This window comes from Vulpes vulpes, chromosome 7 (assembly GCF_048418805.1).
Source record: "Vulpes vulpes isolate BD-2025 chromosome 7, VulVul3, whole genome shotgun sequence".
Lineage (NCBI taxonomy): Eukaryota > Metazoa > Chordata > Mammalia > Carnivora > Canidae > Vulpes > Vulpes vulpes.
Window position 1 is genome coordinate 8625296 of NC_132786.1, and position 26312 is coordinate 8651607.

Below are 26312 nucleotides of genomic sequence, written 5' to 3' on the forward strand. Positions count from 1 at the left end.
GTTACAGAACACCACAATGAAATTAACTTGGTCTCTCTGAAGGTTTATAATGGTAATGATCCAGGACAGTTACCTTCCACTGAAGGGATGCTGTCTTAAAATTGCAAAACCATTTGCCTATGCCATGAGTATTTTATTTATAACTAAACTGAAGTATACATTCTGGTCTTGAGCAAATGTTAAGAAAGATGTTCAAACTTTTGTTTTCCTTATGCTTTTATGTCATGTGTCTATATGTGCCTATGAAAAGATGGAAGCCAGTCTTATTCTATACTGCTATTTCTTTGCATTTTGTTAATAGTCCTTATGACAATTACAGTGGTCATGAAATGCATATAATAATGAATGTAACCAAGACATATTGGGGAAGTGATACATTGACTAATTTTCAAACAAAAGTTAGAGGTACCTCCTTTTCTGCTTTTTAAAAATGCTGTGGAATGTATGAATGTCTGAAAAGTCAACATTTTAAAATTTCCATACTGCTGAACAGAAGTAGTCACTTTGCTTCAAACTCAATATTCTTTAAAAAAACTTTTAATATTCTAGAGGCACCTGGATGTCTCAATGATTGAGCATGTGCCTTTGGCCCAGGGCATGATCCTGTGGTCCTGGGATCAAGTCCCACATCAGGCTCCCTGTAGAGAGCCTATTTCTTTCTCTGCCTATGTCTCTGCCTCTCTCTGTGTGTCTCTCATGAATAAATTAAAAAAAAAAAAAAAAACCTTTTAGTATTCTAGGTTAAAAATTATATCTAAACTAACTAGGAATTTGCCAAAGGGTATTAGAGGTAAAATTCTTTTTATTTTTAATCTAATACTGTTTTAAAGAGGTTTGCAGCAAGATAAGTAGAGGTATCATCAGGAGAAACCCAGTTTGCTGGCTCCCAACATACTTCACAGGGTATAAACTGCCTTGGTCCAGGTAAATACATCCCAGTATGGAAACTGAATTTTATCATTCCCTAGAAATGATGAGAGTTATTAGAGATACACTAATTTACAGTGACCAGAATTAGAAAAGACTGAATCAGAACTCCAGGTAATTAATTTCCAAGAGAAATAGAGCTGTTATTGTAGACCAAAGTTCTTATGTTGGATGGGCCAGCACTCAGTCTACTTGTAGAAGATATTTATGAGAAACCAAATTATAAGCTAAAGATTGCTTTTTTGTTTTTGTTTTTTTTAATTTTTTTAATTTTTTTTTTTTTTTTTTAATGATAGTCACAGAGAGAGAGAGAGAGGCAGAGACACAGGCAGAGGGAGAAGCAGGCTCCCTGCACCGGGAGCCTGACGTGGGATTCGATCCCGGGTCTCCAGGATCGCGCCCTGGGCCAAAGGCAGGCGCCAAACCACTGCGCCACCCAGGGATCTCAAGATTGCTTTTGTTAAGCATGGGATTAGGACATTACTCAGATGTTTTATGACACCAGGATATAATTACTTAAAGTTTTCTCCAAAGTTACATACTTGCTGTCAAGTCTAGGTAAATTGACTTTATGGGCCAACAGATGCCTTCTACTGGGTAATGGTAGATACCAACTGCCAAATACAGTCTTTCTGATTTTGTGTAACCTCACTTCTTAAATATCCATTCATTTCTTTAGGTAATAAAATTTATCATATCAAATCCCAGTTTTTGTTTTTCCTCCTTCTAGACCAATGCCCTTTGAATATATACGTTCTGCTTTGTTGTAAACTACATTTTGCAATCATAGTCCAATTCAGTAACTTTCAAAAATGACTTGCTCTCTCTTATACTAGACCGATTATGTTTATTAGACTGCCCTATACAACTAGTTAATTCAAGCTTTTTCCACTTCTAAGTCCTAACTCAAATCACGCTATTGACTTGAGACTTTAAATCAGCCTATAGTTTTTTAAAAGTAGATGTATTTTCCAAAACTTTTTTTAAAAACCAATTTTGTCAGGCAGCCCAGGTGGCTCAGTGGTTTACAACCTGTCTTCAGCCCAGGGCGTGATCCTGGAGACCCAGGATCAAGTCCCACATCGGGCTTCCTGCATGGAGCCTGCTTCTCCCTCTTTCTGTGTCTCTGCCCCCCCTTCTCTGTTTCTCTCATGAATAAATAAAATCTTTAAAACAATATTTTTTTGTAATTTTTTCATTCTTTTACCTGTTCCCAGAATCCCTTAGCAAAAGGCATATATTGGCTGCCTAAAGCAAAAATAAAGATAGGTCTTTGACAAACTAAAATTTTTTCAATAATTAATAGAATAAAAAGAACAAGTGGAGTGTGGTAATTTTTCTAAAGGCCAGGTCCATCCGTTTTAGCCTGTAATTCTCATTGTATGATACTAAGTTTTTAAAGTACATAGTATTGTTTTTATTTCAGTTCTAAGTGCACTCCATTAATATGAACAAATGAGCTCAAAATTTCTTTCCCTACCGTTTAGAGCATGCTTCAAAGAGTAAAACTATAAACCGGTCTGGTTCAGATTTTGTTAACATGCTTTATGCAGAACCTTTAGAAAAAAAAAAAAAAAAGCCTTTTGTCACTATTTGGCTTCTTTGGCTCTTCAAACCTCCATCTATTCCTTTTTGTACTATATTTACTTCCCATTCCTTTCTAAACTCTGTCCCCTCCCAAAATGTCTTTTTATTCCCTCCACAATTGTCTTTCTGCGTATGTCTTAATAGCCACTAAATAATACAGATTATTACAGAGTTTGCATAAAATGGAGTAGAATGATAACCTGTCTCTTTAGAGAGGCTGTTAGCACTGTGTCATTCATTGGTCTTGATGGAGCTCACCAAGACAACCATACTTCCTCTATTACGTGATACTCCCTTCGCACTTCCCTTGGATATCCTTTCTAAGGGCATTAGACTCACAGAGGTTTACAATCTTTTCGCAGAACTTTATTGTATTCTGTGAGTTCTCGGTTCATTTCAGTGCAGTGAGACATCATAGAATCTGTTATTTATCTACAGTACCAAAATAGATCATTCTGTCACCTTTTGATGATCTTATCAAAAAGCAATATATATTTTTTAAATTTTTATTTATTTATTTATTCATGAGAGACACACAGAGAGGCAGAGACATAGGCAGAGGGAGAAGCAGGCTCCCTGCAGGGTGCCTGATGCAGGACTTGATCCCGGGACTCTGGGATCACGACCTAAGCCGAAGGCAGACACTCAACTGCTGAGCCACCCAGGCGTTCCTCAAAAAGCAATTTTTAAAAAGATTTACTTTAATGCTTAATATATGATTGTCTTGTGTTGCTTAATTATTGGACATGGTAAACATTTTTGAATATGAGAGATTGACACTATAAAGATTTTTTGGAACGCTTAAAAAACTAAGTGTTTGTTAAGCGCAGTTACTCCTGGGTTTTTAATGTTTTATAAGGAAATCTTTATATCATCCTTTTTTAAATGTTATTATCTATATAAAGTTGCCCTGAATCTTATCTTTCAATGACTTGATTTTTCCAGGCCCCCAATTCTGACCAGTCCGTCTCCTTCAAAATCCATTCCAATTCCACAGCCTTTCCGACCAGCAGATGAAGATCATCGAAATCAGTTTGGACAACGAGACCGGTCCTCATCAGCTCCAAATGTGCATATAAACACAATAGAACCTGTCAACATTGATGTAAGCATCCAGCATTATTAGAACTAAAAAAAAAAAAAAAAATTGAGTGTATTTATTTTTCTGCTACATCTGTAATACAGATCAGAATTGTGTATCGTAGCTATTATTAGTGATAGACTTTTCCTGAATTACTGATCAGAAAAGCTTGGTCATCATCTCTTCTGGTATTAAATACTTAACTGGTGCCAAATTGTGAAGTTGTTCTGATATTTTTCCTTACGACATTTTTTCTGCAAAAGTCTTATGTTCGTTTATTTAACAGATAATCCGTTGGCCATTTTATAGTAAATAAGAATACAGTTGCAGGTTTTCAATCTTTATCTTTAAAGATTTTAAATCTTTATCTAGATTTCAAAAAGTAGAAGATTTTCAATCTTTATCTAGATTTCTAAAAGTAGAACTTTGAGCTAAATAACTCTTAACAACCAATCATTTATACAAGACATGCAAAACTACCTTTTACCTTCCTTACTTTTTCGACTATAACACTGTATTCCATCTTTCTACATATCATGAATTTTTGTATATTCTTTTTTGTAAAGTTTCTCATTAAGTTTTATTCATTTAAAAAAATGTATCTTATATAATCATCCTGTATTGTAATCTCATCTCTTCAATTATTTTAGCCACCTCCTGGCTGGTCACTCTTGATGTTTTTACTTTTTCAGTTTATTTTGCACACTGTAACTTAATTATGTACCTTAGTGTTGCTTCTTCAATTAGATCTTCTTGGCAGCAGAAACCATTCCTTTTTTTTTTTTTTTTTTAAGATTTTATTTATTTATTCATGAGAGACAGAGGCAGAGACACAGGCAGAGGGAGAAGCAGGCTCCATGCAGGGAGCCTGATGTGGGACTCGATCCCGGGACTCTAGGATCATGGCCTTGGCCAAAGGCAGGCGCTAAACTGCTGAGCTACCCAGGGATCCCCAGCAGAAACCATTCCTAACATTAGTTCACTTGGTACCTATCTTAGAATGAAATACATAGTTGGTCATCAAAGAATATTTGTTTCAGTAAACGGGTTAGAAGAAGAAACAGGAAATTTCCCATATTATAGACCAAAGATCACAAACTTGAAGGGCCAGATAGGATATTTTAGGCTTATGGGTCATATGACCTCTAATGACAGCTATTGAATTTTGTCATTGTAGTGTGAAGGCAGCCAGAGAGAACACAGTATAAACAAATGGATGTGGCTTTATTTCCGTAAAACTTTATTTACAAAATAATCTGGTAATTGAACTACAGAAGAGAATAATGTGCTCTGCTACCTGAGCTGTGGTGGGCTAGGAATCCCTATCTAGAATTATGTGTCCTACTCCCAGAATTTGTGCTTTCAAATAAAGAGTATAGGTTATCCTTAATCTCTGTAATAAGCAACAAAACAGGAAACTCACCAAGCTTGTTTGCCTTGGAAAGTAATTATATTAAGGAGTTAAAATCAATCAATTAATTAATTAAAATAAAATAAAAATAAAATGGAAGTTCAAACTGTTTCCCCAAAGAAGCAGGGTACTAGAATTAGTGAGGTGGTTATTTGTGTGTTAGAAGATAGGAATTCTTCTCATTATATGAGCATTCCTTATGTGAGTCCTCATAGTTATAAGGTTGAGTTAGAGAAGCAAAAATTGTACTAACAGGAAAATAAATGTTCACTTATTAACAGACTAATGTTAGTCCCCATACAAACATTCCTCCCCATCTAATACCAGTTTGCATTCCAACCTCCATACATCATTATCCAACATTTCAATGAAAACATAATGCAGATTGATTGCAAGTCTGGCAAAAAGAAGAAAGAAAGAAAGAAGAGATTTTAAGGCTTTTATGAAGATGAAAAGGGACTTTGGAGAACTACTAAAATTGTAAAAAGCCATTGAAAAAAAGGAATACAGTAGAATTAAATTAGTCTAATTAACAATAGAAAAGATCCATAGAGATGACAATATAATAGGCTCTCCAAATGAAAATGACTTGAGTATCAAAGGATTGATAGAGTACCTTCAGGGAACTGATGAAGCCCTCTAAAATTTTTATAAAGATTTATTTATTTGTTTGTTTGTTTATTTATTTATTTATTTAAGAGAAAGGGGGAGAGGATGGGCAGGGAACTGGGCAGAGACAGAGAGAAACTCCACTGAAGGGCTTGAAACTAGTAAGTTTTTCCTCTAGCTAACAGACCTGAATACAAAGGAAGAGAAAAGTAGAAGAGGGAAATATGGGAATAATGAGATTGTGAAATAAGAAATCAAATCTTACTTCTGAGTTAGATCTATTCTCATTATGTTCAAAATTGTAGCTGTGTTACTTTCAGTACTAACATCCTTTTAGACTATATCCCTCTAGACTTTTCCTCTCAGTGTTACCAATGTTCTCTTGTTTTATGAGGCTTGAATATGTGGAGTGTCATTTTTATATTTTGCCATTTTGTCCTCGTTTTTTAACCAGATAGTCAAAGGGTATCAGTTCTTTCTTTTGATAACTCATCTCCAATTTGTCCTTATTATTTCTACCCTCTGGGCCCATATTTCTTCCCTTGAATTACTTATTACATTAATTTCCTAAATATATTTCCTGCCATTGGTTTCTCTATCCATTCTTTTTTTTTTTTTTTTAAGATTTTATTTATTCATAGAGATGCAGAGAGAGAAAGAGAGAGAGAGAGGCAGAGACACAGGCAGAGGGAGAAGCAGGCTCCATGCAGGGAGCCTGACATGGGACTCGATCCTGGGACTCCAGGATCACGCCCTGGGCTGCAGGCGGCACTAAACCCCTGCGCCACCAGGGCTGCCCTCCATTTCCATTCTTTATGGTACTGTCCTCTGTCATCATCTGTTCCTTGTTCCAAAAATTTCATGGACTTCCCACTGATTATAAGATAATATATAAATTCTTCAGCATATTCATTCAATTTCAGTCATTTCATTCAGCTCCCTCCAATAATTACTTATTTATTATTTTAGTAAACAAGATTTTTTTTACTTTTTTTTTTTTGATATGGCAATATTGACACTGGAATAGGCATTATGACATAATTGAAAATTAAGGGTAAATTAGTATATGATCTTTGGCCTAAAAGAGGTCAGAGTTTAATGGATGAATTAGACATATAAATAAATAGACACAAAAATATATAGTGGTAATTTATAAAAGAGGGTAAAAAACTTTTACCTTGTTCTATATAGGAATACTTAATAGAGAAAGGACAATATTTAAGTCATATTATAAAAGATGAATGTGTAGGAGTTGATTGAGCACACTTGGTGAGGGTTTTAGGAAGAAAAGACATTTGTTAAGGAAATAGTATATGCAGAAGTATGGAAGTACCTTTACATTGGATGTAATTAATAGTTGATATTGTAGGAGTTTAGGGCTCAGGAGAAGGGTAGGAAATGGTAGAAGACAAAACTAGATAGGTAGAGTCCGTACTCTGCCCGCATACACCCTACCTGTATCTGCTTTAAGGTCTCTGTAAGACCTGGTAGTCGGGAGTTTGAAAATTTTTAAGTGGTAGATAAAGTGGTCAGCTCTATGTTCTGGAAGAATCTTTTGAATTAATGAGAGATTTGTAGGCAAGACTGTTAGGAATGATACTGAAAATGGCTACTGTTTATAAATGCTTACTCTATGAGAAGTACTGTACGAAGAGCTTTACATAAATTTTCTTACTCTGTCCCCATAAACAGTCATGGGTTAGTACTATTTTTATTCTTATTTTACTATTGAGAAAATTAGATTTTGAGGACGTTAAGAAACTTTCTGAGATCACACTACTGATAAATGATTGAAATGGGGTGTAAAATCTGCCCTTTCTTGCTTATTTCTTCTATGTTCTGTAGAGTCATAGATGAAAGAGGTGAAAGAAATGAGGGGTAGAATATAATGCCCAGATTTCTCTGGCTTGGGTGTATAGATAGTATCCATTCCAGTCGTTAGGATAGGAAGTACCAGTGGAAGAACAGTACTTATAAAAATGAAACTGGTAACTATTATTTTGACCATACTGACATTAAGATATCTGAGGGACTTTACTGGTTTAGAGGTCCAGTAGCAGTTGAATATCTTATATAACCTTGAATAGACATACAGCTTTTGGAGTAATTATCATATTTGTCAGTTAAAATCTGTATGTAAATGATACTACTCAAAGAGTTTGTGTAAATTGCCGAGAGGGTAGAATATGCAGCCCCATTGAATATTATTAACATTGAGGCAGAGACTGTTGTTCTGTCTCTTTTGTGGTCTCCTCTTCCTAAGTCTAATTTCAGCTAAGTAAGAGAAAGTAGTGTTGCAGAAGCCAACAGGAGAAAAGGGACTTCAGGAATGCTGAAGTAGTTGATGTCAGTTGCCAGTGAGATTCCAATGATAAGGACTGAAAATGACTATTGGACTATGTCATTTTGTCATTGTAACTTCATTAAGACCTGTTTTAGAGGGCTGGTGGAGGAGAGCAAGGCAGGTGAAGATGTGGGTTAAGTGTCAGTTTTGAGAAGCTTGGCTGTAAAGGAATAATGAAGGTGCTATAGATTAAAGCAGAGTTGAGGGACAGTTTTTAATGTGAGAGTCTTCAGCATATTTGTAACTTGAGGGAAAAAAACAAGTTGAAGAGAGGTTGAAAATAACAAGATAGGGAATAAGTGATATAGTAAAGTTCCCTTATCGTGGAAACAATGTTCCTCAGAGGCTATATTAAAAGTGGGCATAGCTAGAGCTCTGCAGCTCTTTACAGGCTCTATAATCTAGGGCACATAACTTAACCTTGAAGCTAGTAGTATCTACCTCTTACAGTGGATTAAGAATGATTATTATGCCTTGCACATAGTAAGAATTCAGAATTTATAGTTAACATTACTGTGCAAATATAGGTATAAGGACAGAACAGAATTTTTTTGATGGCTTCTGTTTTCTCTTTCATGCTAAATGGAAGAGATACAAGTAAGAAAGGAACTACAGGAGATGAGGAAGAGTTTGAAGTAGCTAGTATTAGAATAATAGAAGATCTTCTTTAACCTAGAATAAATAAGAATGTCAAAGAGCTTTAAGAATGGATTGAGGGACGCCTGGATGACTCAGTGGTTGAGCATCTGCTTCGGCTCAGGGCGTGATCCTTGAGTTCTGGGATCGAGTCCCACATCAGGCTTCCTGCATGGATCCTGCTTCTTCCTCTGCCTGTGTCTCTGCCTCTCTCTTTATGTCTCTCGTGAATAAATAAAAAATCTTAAAAAAAAAAAAAAGAACGGATTGAAAACTGGAAGTATGTGGTGCAGTAAGAGTGGAGAAAGCCAAATAAGAGTGGAGAAAGCCAAAATTGGCTGATCCCTGGTTATGGGGAGTCACAAGTTTGGTGCAGCGAAACGGAAAGGGATGTGGCCTTTCTGCCTTTGTCTTTTTCTTTCTGTTCAAAATGTCCTTTGCTTCCCTCTTCCCCCTGCATTCCTGTCTATCCCTTAAGCCCCAACTTATAGCTCATCTCTTGAAATGCTTTACCTATGATCAGGTCTTAAAGTTATTTATCCTTTGAACTTGTGTAGCACTAAGAATCTTTTCACACATACTATTTATTTGGCAGTTAACTAAGCATCTTTGGTACCTCTTTTATTGTTTTCTTAAGCTATTTTTCTTGTATCATTTAATTTCCGTATGTGCATGTCTTCCAATTAGATTAAAAGCTTTTGGGCAGCCCTGGTGGCTCAGTGGTTTGGCGCTGCCTTCTGCCCAGGGCGTGGTTCTAGAGACCCAGGAGTTAGTCCTGCGTCAGGCTCCCTGCATGGAGCCTGCTTCTCCCTCTGTCTGTGTTTCTGCCTCTCTCTCTCTCTCTGTGTTTCTCATGAATAAATAAATAAAATCTTAAAAAAAAGAAAAAGAAAAAGAAAAAGAAAGCTCTCAAGAATACAGAAAGTTAGTGATACCACCAGGATTTTATATTTATTGGTAGTCACACAACCCCTAATACCTAGCACCTTGTTTGCTAGATATTAAGAGTATTTATTGGTTATTCTGTTGAAGGCTTTATATAATACATTAAACATGATAGAAATCATCTGTAAAAAATTTACTCTGGGTCTTAGCCTATAAAAGAAAAGTTACATATTTAGAAAGAGCCTTTGAGTCTGTTTAGAGACATTTGTGGCCATTCAGTCCCTTATACCTAAGTTAAACTGGATAAAAACCTAAGATCTACCTATTAAGGTCCAAATTGCCTTATTGCCAGTAGACTTTTCCCTCCCCACTCCCCAATATTATCTATTGTAAAAAGAATCATAAAGGTAGATTTTAACAAAACTCTTGTTTGAGCCATTTTGATTTTGCTTCTAGTGATTCCTTATACATCTGTATTTTTATAATTGTAATCAATGTACATTTAATTTTATTTTTTATCATACTGTAAATATGTTTCCCAATACAAGCTTCCTAGCTATTTCAGTAGCTGAATAATACTTATTAAATTGATGCACCATAATTTACTTAACCCAAATGTCAATTGGTCTATAATAGGGAAATAATTGTTAGTATGATGGATAATGCTGCACTGGACATCTTTGTGCATATCACTTTTTTCTTCTGAATTATTTCCTTAGGAATAATTCCCAGAAGTGGAATTATAGGATCGAAGGGTATGAACATTTTATGGCTCTTAATATGTGCCAGAATTTTTGTTTTTTAAGAATTGGTGCAGCCATTGGTTTTGAATGGGCTGATAGGAATTTCAATATTTGATCAGGACTAATAATCTCTTCAATATAGGATTAGGTTGGCAAGTGCTTCAAAATGTTTATTTTAACATGTTTAACATGTTTAGCATGTTTTATCATGCTGGTAAACATGATAAAAATGTGAAATCATCATTAGACAGGTATTTTGTTTTTTGTTATAAGATTTTTTTTTATTTATTCATGAGAGAAACAGAGAGAGAGAGGCAGAGACACAGGCAGAGGGAGAAGCAGGCTCCATGCAGGGAGCCCAGTGTGGGACTAGATCCCGGGTCTCCAGCAGGCCCTGGGCTGAAGGCGGTACTAAACCGCTGAACCACCCTGGCTGCCCTACCTAGATAGGTATTTTGAATTAACCTTTCTGTTAATGTCTAGTGAAAAGTTGAGTGTTGTTATTACTTTCTTACCATATGCTTTGAATAAACATCCATTCCTGTTTGTTTGTAGGACTTGATTAGAGACCAAGGGTTTCGTAGTGATGGAGGTAAGTAGTGATTTCAATTTAAAAAAAAACTCAGAAAAATGCATTTGCTTTGCTGCTTGTCTCCTTTATATTTGCTTCTTTCATGAAACACAGACACAGAGAAAAATGCGTAGAGAAAAGCCCCAAATATTTTTTGGTTTTCTTATTATTTATCATTTATGTCTAATAAAATTTTAATTGATTTATAAGATGAATAGAGAAAAAGGATATAAAAGGGAGTCTTACCTGTACTATATAATTTTAAAATGCTGCTATCATCAAAGAGAGAGCCTGAATTATTTTACATGCTTTATAGATTCCTGTCTCCACAACTCAAGACGCTAAATCCAGGAGTCTTCACAGTACCAGTAATATTTAATGATTGTGCTTAGAATCAGTTAAATCCTGATTTTCCTAAATCATTCTTAGGGAGAATCCCTTAGATTGCCTGTCACAAATTTTCAGTTTGTTAGAATTGGCTTTCTAGAAGGATTTGGAATGGACCCTAATAGAAAGCCTTTATGTCCTCTTAATAGTCCAGTAAATTAAATAAGTAAATGAAAAATTGAGTTGAAATTTCTTACAGAATTTTTATCAGATATTCACTCTAGCACTCTGTGAAAATTGGGGACATAAAGCATTGCTTAAGAAAGTACTTTTAAAGTAAGATTACCCCTATATAATGTTTCCCCAGAAATGATATTTGAAACTATCTTGAATATTCCTTCCAGATGGTCTTCCATGCTTACTTTTTAAGCTGTCTTCTGTCTAATAAGGAAGACATGCAAAACCCATTTATCTTATTGAGAGTTAGTCTCTTCACTGTGACCTGCTTTATCTTTAAAATATCTAAGCCCAGACTTAAAGATATTTTATATTGAAAAACATTGTAAAAACTGTCTTTTGTTATGTTTCTGTATACTTGTGAACCTGCCAGAATGATAACCCTACCTTATATATTGGATTTAGTATTCACAGTAGCATGTAGTTTAAAAAGTTGTGGTTTTTTTCCATTTGTTATTCCATAAACCTGCCAATTAATGTTGCTGCCAGTTTGACTTTCTTATGTCTTAATAACTGTGGCTTTTGATGATTTTGCCCAGTACATCCAGCATTTAAATGTTGCCGTCATGTTAGCATCACAGAGTTAACTTAGTCATAAAAACTGCCTGCTTAGTCCCAAAAATCAAATGGCATATCTTGTCCTTTTTATGAGTCACTTTATAAAAGTCATTTGGATTTTATGAAAACAAGCAGAATTTTTTAGACCTCCAGAATGATTTTGTGAAGCAGGCTTCAGCTCATTTACTCCCATGGTTTCTTTCAGTTCTTCTGTGTGTCTGTCTTCCTGTGTTTGCCTGCCCCTCTCTTTCTCTTCTAACAGCCCCTTTGAACCACCTGATGCGCTGTCTTCGGAAATGCCAATCCCGGACTCCCAGTCCCCTCCTACATTCTGTCCCCAGTGAAATAGTGTTTGATTTTGAGCCTGGCCCAGTGTTCAGAGGTAGTTGGGCTCTTCTTTCTTGTTTTTACCCAAAGCAAACTAAATATAAACTACAGATACTGTTTGTGCCTCACCCTCACAGTGTGTGTTTGTAAGTGTGAGAGTTTTCAGTACTAAATTTCTGCTTGGCCTGGCTGGAATGCTCTGAATGTGCTTCTCACACATACTACCACAAGCTTTCTGTATGCTATCCTGTTGTAAACTTTTAAAAGCAAGAAAATTCCGAGCTAAGATGTCCATCTTGTTTTTTGTTATGTGACTTACTTTTTGGTCTTGATAACTTCTTAAACTCAGTGGGTGGCAATAAACTTTATATATATATATATATATATATATATAGAGAGAGAGAGAGAGAGAGAGAGAGGGGGAGTTGTCTTTCAATCTGCATTACTTTTATTTTAATAAATTTTATTTTATTTAATACCACCATTTAGGTGGTAGCCTTCATGACTATTAATATTTATTACCAATTTGTGTGGTTTTAAAAAACTAAAAATGGAAATCACAATTACGAGATTTTGCTAGACTTTTGGCTTTATTTTTCTATAATAGCAGTGTTGTTTTTTTAAATGTAGGACATGTACATTTTATATTATATCAAAGTTAGGGAGCCTTAAAAAAGGCTTATAATATATTTGGGGTCCTTCAGCACACTTTAGAAAATTTGAGGATTGACACTCTCAATTATGCCCTAATACAAGGGGAAAGCTAATAGTATAATTTCACCCTCCCGTTTTATCTTGCCTTACTTTAATTAGTAGTTAAACTGATTTTTAAAGATTTAAAGAATTGGATTTACTGGGTTTTGCTAGTGACTGTTACTTATTCTGAATGTAGTGGTGGTGTTTCAGATTTTTGCTCTCTCAGCCAGGCTGTTTCTCGTAAAATCCATAAAATGGGCTAGAAGTCCTATGGTGCTGAGTAATGTAACTGAAGTTAAGTAGTACAGTGCAGTCCTCAGGATTATGAAGCCTGAGCAAGCAGTTCAGGCTTTAGAATGTTGAAAGTTATCATCAGAAATGGATTATGCTCTAGTTACAAACATTCCAGTTACCATTTTCTTTTCGAAAATTGCATGTTGGATCATGGAAATTCTACATGATGACACGTGTAATATACTAATGATAAAATTCTATACAGTTTTAACATTGAAATGTAGACAGTTGTATCCTTATTCTTTGAAAGATTAGTGATAGCTACCCCCAAATAGTAATCTTCTTTCCAAAAAACAAAGATTCTCTGGAGGTCTTTTTGTTGTATATGCAGATATTACTGGATATCTCAGTTCTACTTAGCTATCTATACTCAGGCCATACTAGGAGTCCTTAGCTTGAACCCTTCTAAATCAGGTAAATGAATTTAGGATTTCTGCTTAGTCAGCATTTGGAAAAGATTGCAGCCCGGCCAACTGAGTCTACTTTCAGTGTATCCTTTGGGCTCACTTGGCTGATAGGATATTTCCATTTGTAGTAACTTGACAGGGGGCCATAATACGCACACGCGCTTTGCTTTTCCTTTATATGAGTAGCAGTTTTTCAGAAAGTCTTGAGAAACCTGCTTGGCTTTGTTTACTTTAACTTTGTTATACAGGTAATAAATAATTTTTGTTTAGTAGGATAGGAAACCAGGAACCAGTGAACTGAGCAATATTTCTAACTATTTGTTAAATAGTATATAGTTAAATAGTAATAGGATTTTTAAAGTTTTAGTGGCTAAAATGATAGAGCCAGATATTCTTAACATTAAGGCCATTTTTATTATATGTTTACTTTTGGGAGTTTCCATCTGTTTTTGTATTGATTGGCTGTTTAGGTGACACAAAATAGTTATACACTTTTTTTAAATACATACAAGCTTTTAAATTGATTTCACTTTTTTTAATCAAAGAAACAAAAACTTGGGAGTATTGTTTTAGTATTCCTCTCTTATTTTAGAAGCATTATTTTTATTCTGGACTCTGTACTAATCAGTAACGTTTGTATCTGTAACTTGATATTTTAAAAGTCATTAAGTTGACCAGAAAACTAAAAGAAATTATAGTGCAAATCACCAAATGAGGCCGTTTTCGGCCTTTCGTTTCTAAATGCTGTATATTTAAACATACACTGCATTTTTAAAGAAGTCTTAAATTTCCCCCCACCCTCTGCCCCAATAAATTAATATACTTGATCCTCCTTTAATAGATATATTTTTCATTTCACTAATTTAGGATCAACCACAGGTTTGTCTGCCACCCCCCCTGCCTCATTGCCTGGCTCACTCACTAATGTAAAAGCATTACAGAAATCTCCAGGACCTCAGCGGGAAAGAAAATCATCTTCATCCTCAGAAGATAGGAATCGAATGGTAAGGGTATATAATATCTTTTTTCTTCTTGAGTTCTTTTGTTTTACATATCATAGCTATATGTAATGTCACCTTTTAGATTGTATGATATATATAATTTGTCAGTATGTGACAGAGTATTCGCTTAATGAAATAAATATAAGAGCTGATAGTTTTTTGCTTAAAACATTCCCACATACTGATTTTTTTTTCTCTCTTCTTTTTTTGTTTGCTTTGGCTTGACTTTTACACAATTATTATCAAGAAAACACTTGGTAGACGGGATTCAAGTGATGATTGGGAGATACCTGATGGGCAGATCACAGTGGGACAGAGAATTGGATCCGGGTCATTTGGGACAGTCTACAAGGGAAAGTGGCATGGTACGTATGTAATACAGTGATACACAGGATCCCCTATGTAGTGGATCCCTGGGTGGCTCAGCGGTTTGGCGCCTGCCTTCGGCCCAGGGCATGATCCTGGAGTCCCAGGATCAAGTCCCACATCGGGCTTCCTGCATGGAGCCTGCTTCTCCCTCTGCCTGTGTCTCTGCCTCTCTCTCTCTCTCTCATGAATAAATGAATAAAATCTTGAAAAAAAAAAAAGAAACGACATGTTTAACAACTTCTATTAAAAAAAAAATATCAAAGGGAATATTCCCTATTTGCATCATTAAGCTATTTTGATCAGATTCAAGAGTCTTCCAAAGGGTTTCTAACAAAAATCATGGGAAATAAAAACTGGATTCACAGCAACGAGGACTCTTATCATTAGTGTAATAATTTTTAAAGATGACAATTTTCTAAGTGAGCTATACTCCAAGATTTTTTTCCCTTAGAAGTCTTTTTGTGATTTTATTTATATTATAAACCACAAGTAAACATTAAAAATGCACTTACCAAAGGAGGAAATAGCCAGTAAACTTAAAATGTCTAGTCTTATTAGATATCAAAGAATTACAAAATAAAAAACTAGAAATCATTTGTCTCTCAAGTGGACAGATTTTTTTTTTTAATTGATGGTGTTTATAGCTGTGTTTGTAATACTGCTGGTAGGAAAATAAATTGTTCCAAATTTTCTGGAGGGCAATTTATGAATATGTATGTTGAGCCAACAAGTCAATTTGTAGAACTACCAACTAATGGGACAGAAGCAAACAGACGTGTATGCAAGTACGTTCATTAGAGACTTAATGAAAAATGTTCATTAACAGAAGGCAGGATAAATTGATAACCTCCATATATAATTATATAGACATGAAATAGTGTAGATCTATACTTATTGATATAGAAAGGTGTCCATGGTTTTTAAATTTTACAAAGCAGCATATGTAATATTTTATATTATGGTACCTAAAAATAAATATATAACATAAAATTTAAAATGACTGTCAGTATTTTAGTATGTATCTTTTAGGTTATCTTTCATATGTATTTGTAAGTATTCACATTGTATACATACAAAAGCCTAATAGGATGTGTATCAGTATGTTAACTGATCATTTCTGAGTGACATGATTATAAGAGATTTTAATTTTTTTCTTTATACTTTCAAAATGTTTTTCACTAGGAGCGCTGTATTTATTACTTTGATAATCAGGAAAAATCTGTATTTATATCAAAGTATAACATACCTGCAAAAAAGTGCAAGATTCTTCTGTATTATTGTGTGTGGTTGTAGGTCATTCTCTATGTAGTATTCATTGTGTAATTATAACATGATTTCTTTTTCGATCTCTACTGTATGATGAGCATTTGAATAGTTTCCACTTTGGAGCTATTATGAATACTGCTGCTATGAATATTCTTAGTACATGTTGTTTGGTGAACATATGTTTCATTTTTGCTGGGTGTATGTCAAGGAAAGAATTGTGGGACCACTGGATTTACATATGTTCAGTTTTAGTAATTGCTGCCAAAAGTGTTTCAACTGGTTGTACCATTTTACACATTTACTAGCGATGTGGAAGAGTTCTGCCTGTTTCACATGAAAATTGTGGGGGTTTTAAATTATAATTTAAGTAATTTTCCAAAGGATCCCTGGGTGGCTCAGCAGTTTAGTACCTGCCTTCAGCCCAGCGCATGATCCTGGAGTCCAGGGATCGAGTCCCACATCAGGCTCCCTGCATGGAGCCTGCTTCTCCCTCTGCCTGTGTCTCTGCCTCTCTCTCTCTCCCTGTGTCTCTCATGAATAAATAAATAAAATCTTTAAAATTAATAATAATAATTTTCCTAAGCAAAAGCAGGTTATCCATGGATTTGATTTAAGTACTCACTTAACATATTTTTTCTTTCTCTGATGAAGAAATTTTGCAGTTTTCTCTTTCAGCCAAGTTTCACTGGGTCTGTCATTGGAAAATTTAACATTCAGTTAGTAAAATCATCTAGTTTAATATTGTTAAATAACCAAGAAAATACCATGGGAATGTAATTGGTTAAACTAAATTTCCACAGGAAAAACAATGTTGGGTATTTTTTTGAATTGGTGTTTTGAAATACTAGTATAGGAGTATCATTGTTCATTTAGTTTTTTTATCCTTAGAAAATTAATGCAGTTTAGGAAGTTAAGATATCATTTATTTGTACTTTAAAGTTTAAAATATTGAAATGACATTTGGAATGACAATTTTTTTTAGGTGACGTGGCAGTGAAAATGTTGAATGTGACAGCACCCACACCTCAGCAGTTACAGGCCTTCAAAAATGAAGTAGGAGTACTCAGGTGAGCCTGTGTGAATTACTGTTTTTCAGAGAAATTATCTTCTTTTTCCCAATGATAGCTGCTGGTGGCTTTACAGATTTACTAAAAATGGATAAAACAAAGCTTGTATATTTTGTCTTTAACCATATTCTGTAAGTGGTATGCAATACTGTAGTGTGTGTGTGTGCATATAGTGTGTGTGTGTGTGTGTGTGTGTGTGTATAGTGTATATACACATATATATTGGTATAACTGATGGCAGAATTAATCCTAGAATGAATTAATAAAAATACAGTATTCTGATCATGGGAAATTGTACCACCACTTAGTAAAATAATATTCTCAAAATTCTAACCTTACCAGAACACATTTAAAGACTGCATCAAACCCTGAAAGTTGAGGAATATTAACAAACTAGAGTATATCCAGGCAAGGACAACTTAAGATGAGGAGAATTCTGGAACTATAACTTAGGAGGATAAAAGTCAACAGAACCGAGGATATTTGGGCCCATTGAAGGCCATTATGTTCAAGAGGGTACAAACTTTTATTCCAAAAAGCAGAGCAGGAAAGCCAGTGGTGGAAGTGGAGGGGAAATGATTTTTTTCTCAACCCCAAAGCACTTTCTAAGACTAGAACCACTTAAGAGACAGAAAAAAAAGAGTGTAGGGGGGTGGGGGTGGAGTGAGGGAAATAAGCTACATCTCAGTGATAAGCTTCGCATAATTGAAGGTATTTAAGCAACCTCTAGTTGCCTATCTGTGAGGTGTATTAAAATGTAAGACCTTTCTGAAAGGGGTAGGATGTTAGACCATACAATTCCTAAAATCATTTCTAAATTATCTTTCCATTGTCTTTTTTTTTTTATGATTTACTTATTTATTTGTTTTAGAGGGAGAGGTAGTACACAAACATGCAGACATGAGTGGGAGGAAAGGCAGAGGGTGAGAATCTCAGACTCCCTGCTGGGCATAGAGCCCACTGAGCACAGAGTGGGAGACAAGGCTCCATCTCAACACCTTGAGATCATGATGTGAGCTAAAACCAAGAGTAGGTCGCTTAACCAACTGAGCCACCCACATGCCCCTCCATTGTCTTTTTTAAAGTACTTTTTTCTAACAATGTCTTACTGATAATTAGTCAGCTTTGGCCCACTTTTTAAAGATGTGCTGAAGTTTATTGACCTTTACTATTTACCGACATTCTTCTTTTTACAGGAAAACTCGACATGTGAATATCCTACTCTTTATGGGCTATTCAACAAAGCCCCAACTGGCTATTGTTACCCAGTGGTGTGAGGGCTCCAGCTTATATCACCATCTCCACATCATTGAGACCAAATTTGAGATGATAAAGCTTATAGATATTGCACGGCAGACTGCACAGGGCATGGAGTAAGTTCCATTCTGTTAAATCTCTTATAAATTATTTTTGAAGACCACTGATGATATTTTAAAGGTTTTAGCTAATATTCTTTTGGGTTGCTTTTTAAAATTACTTTAGTAACATATGGACACATTTTAACTAATGGCTAGCAGTATGATATTAGGAAATAATATCTCTCTAGTATAGTCTTCAAAAACATATATCAAGTACTTAATAGCAAATGCGTGACTACAAATTTTTTTAGCATGCAGTGTTTTAACAGTGAAGGTTCAGAAAACAAAACAGGCAAAAAAAAAAAAAACCCTATTGAAAAGTCATTAACAGTTACTGAAGTGTACAAAATGATTGTTAAGTTATCCTTTCAGATTATTTTCTCCATGTACCCATATTTTTTATTACAAAATGGTCATCTGAATGAAATAAAGTTAAATGGAAAATCTGCATTCTGATCTTTTTGGTGGGTTTCAAGCTGAGTTTTTCATATCCATTGAATTTTGCTATATAATTAAAAAGCTCAAAGATTACTTGAGTAGAATTTATTGTCAGTCAAAATAGGCAACCAATTGGAAAGGATAAATTTTGCATACAACTCTTAAGTACAAATGCAGAAATGAACCAAGAAGTAAAACTTAATGAATTTTGAAAGCACTTAGATGAAAAATTTTAAGTGAGTGAAATACAAGTTTGAAAGCTCTATGGGTAGTTTAAAAATATAAATGTATATTACATTTACATTTTATAGTATACACGTAGCTTACATGCATAGATAATTATGTCATTTAATCTTTGTAATGCTTTTATAAAGTACATATTTTTATTTGCTTTTATAGATAAGGAAACAGAATTTTAAATGACTAAGACTGCACATTTAATAAGCACAGCAAAAGTATCGAACTCAGAATGTGAGTCTAAGGCATTATTCTTTCCCCATATTCACTATGCTACTCTTACATTTTAAAATTAGAATTAAAAAATAAAAATAATAGAATAAAAGGGTAAAAGTATACCTATATATTTGACACCTAGAGCTCTGACTTAAGATCAGTTAAAGCAAGTAAGCATAGAACCAGGACTCAAAATAAAATCTGGCTCTTGTATCTTCCCACTAAACCCTCTCTGTCTCCAAACAGGACAGTATATGTGTAATTTAGATTGTTTACAAGCCTATGTTCAGCCAAAATGCTTATTGCAGCAAATGATACCTATTCAGTAACATTTCCATTTATCCACTAGACTTAAAACAATCTCAGCCTTTAGTATAAGTTAGAATCTGAATCTGTTCAAATCTGAAAGGTATAGTAAACTCTTATAGAAAATAAACTATGGCAAAAATAGTAAACATTAATAGGGAAAAAGCTTATTCTGCTCCCATCCCACCAGTTTCTTTGCTGTTTCTTCACCAAGTCTAGCCTGCTCCCTCCTCATAGCCTTTATACTGTTCTTTTTCTCTTTGAGATACTTAGTCCAGAAATATCCATAGAGCATCTTCCTTATGTCTCTGTTCAAATGGCACATTTTAAAACAAGCCTTCTCAAAGCATCTAGATGGCTCAGTTGGTTAAGTGTCTGGCTTTTGATCTCAGCTCAGGTCTTAACCTCAGAGTCATGAACTCAAGCCCCACGGTGGGGCTTGAAAAAATAAAAGAAGTCTTCTGTCATCACTTATATAACTAATGTTCCTACCCTACCTATGTCATTTTCCACATCCCTCTCCTTTTTTTTTTTAAGACCCAGCTCTTTGTGATATAGTTGTTTATTGTCTGTCACCCCCACTGGCATACAGTTTATATGAGATGAGGGGCTTTGTTTGTTCATTGTTTTATCCCTAATGGTTAGAACAGGGCCTGGCCTATAATAGGTACTCAATACATATCTGTTAAATGCAAAAAATGAAAGAATGATTACACATAGTCATATATATTGGTAGGTTTACATTCTGGAAGAGAAGTCAAATCTTTCTCATCAAAACTGAAATGATGGGTAGCCTGGGTGGCTCAGCGGTTCAGCGCTGCCTTCGGCCCAGGGCCTGATCCTGGAGACCTGGGATCAAGTCCCATGTCAGGCTCCCTGCATGGAGCCTACTTCTCCCTCTGCCTGTGTCTCTGCCTCTCTCTCTCTCTCTCTCTCTCTCTCTCTGTGTCTCATGAATAAATAAATAAAATCTTAAAAAAAAAAAAACTGAAATGTTGAGGCACCTAGGTGGCTCAGTTGGTTAAGCATCTGCTTTTGTCTCAGGTCATGATCTCAGGGTCCTGGGATCAAGTCCCATGTTGGGCTCCTTGCTCAGTGGGAACTCTTTTTCTCCCTCTGCTCCTTCCCCCACTTAATGCTCTATATCTCTCTGTGTGTCAGATATCAAATAATTAAATAAAATCTTTAAAATCAAAAACAGGAAAGGAAAAATAGTCAAAGAATAATAAAAGAATAACAAAAGGGAAAAAGCTTTTGCTATAAATAGAGGCAACAAAAGACAGTATTAGAAATTGTTTTTAGGGGGATCCCTGGGTGGCTCAGCTGTTTAGCGCCTGCCTTTGGCCCAGGACGCAATCCTGGAGTCCCAGGATCAAGTCCCGCGTTGGGCTCCCGGCATGGAGCCTGCTTCTCCCTCTGCCTGTATCTCTGCCTCTCTCTCTCTCTCAGTCTGTCATGAATAAATAAATAAAATCTTAAAAAAAAAATTGTTTTTAGAAACAGTGATGGAGGAGGAAGCACCTGGGTGGCTCAGTGGTTGAGGGTCTGCCTTTGGCTTAGGTCATGATCCTGGGGTCCTGGGATGCAGTGCCACATCACACTTCCCACAGGGAGCCTGCTTCTCCCTCTGCTTGTGTCTCTGCCTCTCTCTGTGTGTCTCTCATGAATAAATAAATAAAATCTTAAAAAAAAAAAAAAAAACACCAGAAACAGTGATGGAGGGGTGACTGGGTGGCTTAGTTGGTTAAGCATCTGCCTTCCACTCAGGTCATGATCCCAAGGTTCTGGGATTTAGCCGGGCTCCCTGCTCAGTGGGGAGCCTACTGGCTCCCTGCTCGGTGGGGAACCTGCTTTCCCTCTCCTGTTCCCCTGCTTGTGTTTCTCTCTCCGTGCCCCCCACCACTCTCTCTGTGAAATAAATAAATAAAATCTTAAAAAAAGAAAGAAACAGTGATGAGACAGTGAAGTGCCAGTATTGATAAAGACAAGAAGTGACCATAGAGAGAACATTATCAAATTGGAGTAGTTCTATAGTCTGGGGAATAGTCAGTTAAGAGGCAGTATGTTCCTATTGCTTTACAGTGTTAATTCTGTAAGCATGACCTTGACGTCTATCTATTCCAAAATACTTGGCTCACTTTTTTTTTTTTTTTTAACTTGGCTCACATTTTTCGGTAACTGACTATATAATGAGTATACCTTGTTATGAATGCAGATCATCCTATCAGCTTATCCTAGATTTTAATAGCTAAAAAAGTACTAATTGTAAATTTTAAGCCTTCTAGCAAGAGTTCTTATATTACCAGTCTTAACCAAAGAAGATACAGTTCCTATTTTTCCTTTCTGTTCATAATAAGACAATAACATACAATATAATGGTTAAATAAACTAACACATTTTTAGTTTCCAAAGGGCTTTGGCAGATGTGGGTTTTCAGTTAAGGTGACAGATTTTTGCTATCTTTAAAATTCCACTAAAACTATAAGCAAGGAATTTTTTTAAGCATGAACATATAAGGACAGAGACAACAGAGAGGAAGGAGACACAAACAACATTTTGAAAGCCAGAAAGCAGATGGAGAAGTGGTAATGAACTTAATATACCTAAAAAAGCTAAATTCTTAGTTAGCAATGGAGAAATGAAAATCAACCTGATTTATACCACAAATTCCTCAAAAGTCTCAGAAATTGGCAGTGCCGGGTATCTTCAGAAGAGGGAAGGTACATAAGTGAGAAAGCATATCTGAAAATCTCTGAATCATGTCTGCTGCTCTCTTTCACTGGGTGACTGCTTCATCCCTTCCCTGGCAGTAGATTGATATTCTTTTAGAGAGAGGAAAACCAGTTATGTCCAAATGGGGGACACAGACATGGATATTTTACCAGAAACAGGATTGAGTGACTCCTTCCTAAAGGATGAATGGAGAGTTACTCAAGCACTCTCTTTTCAATAATTCCCAGAATGCTGGCAGTCAGACCTTCCCTTTCAGGCAGGAGATTGGCAAAGTCTTCTCTGAGGAAATTTACCAGCCAAGGGGAAAGACCCAGAGGTAGCAACATCAGGGATTCCACCTAGATCACTGTACAGGGAAGTTGAAAAACAAGAAGCCCATCTATACAATCAAACCTTTCAGGCACTTTGTTGAACCTTCACTTAGTCTGAGTAAGACAGATTGTCTCTGGATCATCAAACCTTAGATGTAAAATCTCAAATGCCAGTGACAGAGACCAAAACAAATGGGAGTTAAAAAGGTAACTAGGGGGATCCCTGGGTGGCGCAGCGGTTTGGCGCCTGCCTTTGGCCCAGGGCACAATCCTGGAGACCCGGGATCGAATCCCACATCAGGCTCCCGGTGCATGGAGCCTGCTTCTCCCTCTGCCTGTGTCTCTGCCTCTCTCTCCCTCTCTGTGTGTGACTCATAAATAAATAAAAATTAAAAAAAAAAAAGGTAACTAGGAATAAACAAAAACAATGCAAGGAGAGGGGATGCCCTCTCCCCCAAAAATCTGTTTGTTTGCTCAGAGATAAGAGTTTTTATTCATGAAGCAAGAACAGATGGTTTATAAGGAATATTTGGATAATAACAACATCAACAGTGTTAAAATGTTGAAATTGTAATCCAGTGCAAATTACGTGCTTTGCAGTTATTTAATTCTAAATGTCTGATCCCTCCTTCCTTGTCCTCCACCATCATTTCACAGAAGACCGAGCAAGTGAGAGGTACCTAACCACTAAGTCCTTAGACTATCTAAATAGCTTCCTAATAATGTACTTTTTTATGAAGCCCTCATTCAAAATAGCCTGCCCCTTGCATGTTTTCCAGATGTTCTTGATCTTTTCTGACTCCTTTCTAAAATATATTTTGAAAAAAGAAAAACATAAATAAACTATATTTTGAAGTCAGAATAAGAGCATACTAACTCATTGTATAAGGTGCTGGGGTTACAGTCATTCATAGGTGTAATACCTTCAGTAATTAGGAAAGTTGAATCATTAGGACTTGAAATGTGTCTTTTATATTGGATTGCAGAATATAGGGAGATGGGTGACATCTTTTCTTTGTGGTTTTGTTGTCTTTACTCAATGAAGGATCATTTCTGATTCCTCGGTTTCCCTGTAGAGAGCAGAACTATTCTCATGGTAGATAATGAGAGTCCCACTCTTTAGGAATCAGGGTCAGTATAGTATGTTTATCATCTTCTTACCTGACAGTCATTGATTCAGCCTAAGGGCCAAGGTATTCTAAGAATATTGTTACTAAAGAAATTTCAAAAAAACATATTTCAGTAATGATCAACTTGTCATGCCATTTTTTTTACAGAACTTTTAATTTCAGTATAATATTGTATAATTTTTAATTTAGCTTTGTCAGAAAATTTACTAAACATCAAATCAAGACAAAGTTGTGATCTGTTATAGACAGGGGTTATAATCTGAAGAAAGAGAATAAAAAATGGAGATAAGTCCTCATGATTTACTTCTTTTAAATAATGAAAGAGTATGCCTTCCTTAATTAAAAATAAACCTAATTGAAAGAAAGAAGGATAGATTAAAGCTGAAAAGATGGTGAACACGTACTAATGATTGAAAACAATTTCAATTGACCAAAGAATAATTATAGTGAACATTATTTTCCAGTGGATAAGAACAGTAACAGAAAAGAGGGGATACTGATAATCAGAAAAATACAAACTAAAAGAAGTACCCACTTAAATGGGCAAAATACCTAAATTCTGACAAAATCACGCGTTGGTAAAGATTGGGGAATTGTTTACTGGTACATACTTGATGCAGACAACCATGCTGATGGCATTTCAGAAGTATCTGTTAAGGGGCAGCCTGGATGGCTTAGTGGTTCAGTGCCATCTTCAGCCCAGGGCGTGATCCTGGAGACCCAGGATTGAGTCCCACATCGGGCTCCCTGCTAAATAAGTAAAATCTTTAAAAAAAAAAAAAAAAAAAAAGGGCAGCCCGGGGATGGCTCAGCGGTTTAGCGCCAACTTCAGCCCAGGGTGTGATTCTGGAGACCCAGGATCGAGTCCCACGTCAGGCTCCCTGCATGGAACCTGCTTCTCTCTCTCTCTCAGTGTTTCTCTCATAAATAAATAAAATATTTTTTTAAAAAGTATCTGTTAAAATGGAAAATACCTGACTTACCCCCAAGAAACACCAGCTTTTGTTCTAAAATGATGTGTATAGGAAGAGATGTATCACAGGAAAATATACAGTAGTGAAAAATTGGAAACCTAAATGTCCATCAGAGGACTTGAAAGAAAATATATCAAGAATAATTACATATGTATCAATATCAGCTTTAAAATATGGTATCAAGTGAGAAAAGCAAGCTACAGCATGAGACCACTTAAATTTTTAAAAACAAATTTGTATATTTGGTTGCATTTTTTTTTTAGGAGTGATATACGTATGTATGCAAAGGTATCAAAATAAGGATTAGCAGACACACACCAAATCAGTAGTGGTTGTCTACCAGAATGGCAGAAGGGGTCAGGATGGAGTCCGCTATCAAGGAGAGAAGGCCTTTAGTTTTACCTATAACATTCTGATTGTTTCCATCTTTTAATAAATAAGACTTCACAGCTGTATTTTACTTTCAAAACTTTTTCATAAGTATAAATTTTGAAAAAAGACAGGCCAATGTGTAAAAATTTTAACAGGATTGATTATGGTGAGAAATACCAGAGATGGCTACAGTGATCGTCTTTGGTACAGTTTTTCTTAATTTCAAAATAAAAGTTGTTATAGAAAAATATATGGTCATCATAGAACATTCAAAATGTAAACATAAATAAGTACCAGTAATCTGCAGAGAGATAATCACCATTAATATTCTGATACATATTGTGTATCCTTTCAGAATTCTGTATTTTAATACATTCACAGTAGGTTATTACTGCTTTCAGTATGGAATCCTTGGTTTTACCTTTTTCACTCTTATTTAAATATCTTTATTGGTCAATAAATATATTGTGATCCCGCACCTCGGCTACATACATACTAGTAACACACTCTTCCTCTGTTTTTTATACCACCAGTGTTCTATAGTTTTTAATATAACGCGGTAATGAATTTAGCAGGTACTTACTATTTGCCAGGCATTGTCCTTTACGAATCCCCCCTCATGTAATCCTCAGCAGCCCTATGAGGTACATCCCATTACTATCCCCATTTACTTATGAAGAAACTAGGGTGTTTGTTTGTTTGTTGTTTGTTTTTTGTTGTTTTGTTGTTGTTGTTTTAGAAACTAGGGTTTAGAAAGATCACATAACTTGTCCCTGACGCTTTGGCTCCAGGATATATAAATAAATAATAAATATAAATAAATATATAATAAATATAAATAAATAAATAAGATAAATAAGATCTTAAAAAAAAACTTTTCAGAATAGTTGTTGA

The 26312-nt window shown here is 35.4% G+C and overlaps 1 protein-coding gene across 3 annotated transcripts in view; it reads left to right on the forward strand.

Moving 5' to 3' along the window:
* Positions 1 to 26312, forward strand: part of BRAF (B-Raf proto-oncogene, serine/threonine kinase) — a 177857-nt gene that overhangs the window by 118872 nt on the left and 32673 nt on the right. For 2 of the 3 annotated variants that reach the window (XM_025982226.2, XM_025982227.2), the window contains exons 8-13: positions 3460 to 3619; positions 10779 to 10815; positions 14508 to 14644; positions 14889 to 15006; positions 17259 to 17343; positions 18540 to 18716. In XM_025982226.2, the coding sequence (XP_025838011.1) occupies positions 3460 to 3619; positions 10779 to 10815; positions 14508 to 14644; positions 14889 to 15006; positions 17259 to 17343; positions 18540 to 18716 (714 nt within the window). Of the gene's footprint in view, positions 1 to 3459; positions 3620 to 10778; positions 10816 to 12178; positions 12299 to 14507; positions 14645 to 14888; positions 15007 to 17258; positions 17344 to 18539; positions 18717 to 26312 lie in introns of all 3 variants that reach the window. The other variant, XM_072762861.1, reaches the window with a different exon arrangement.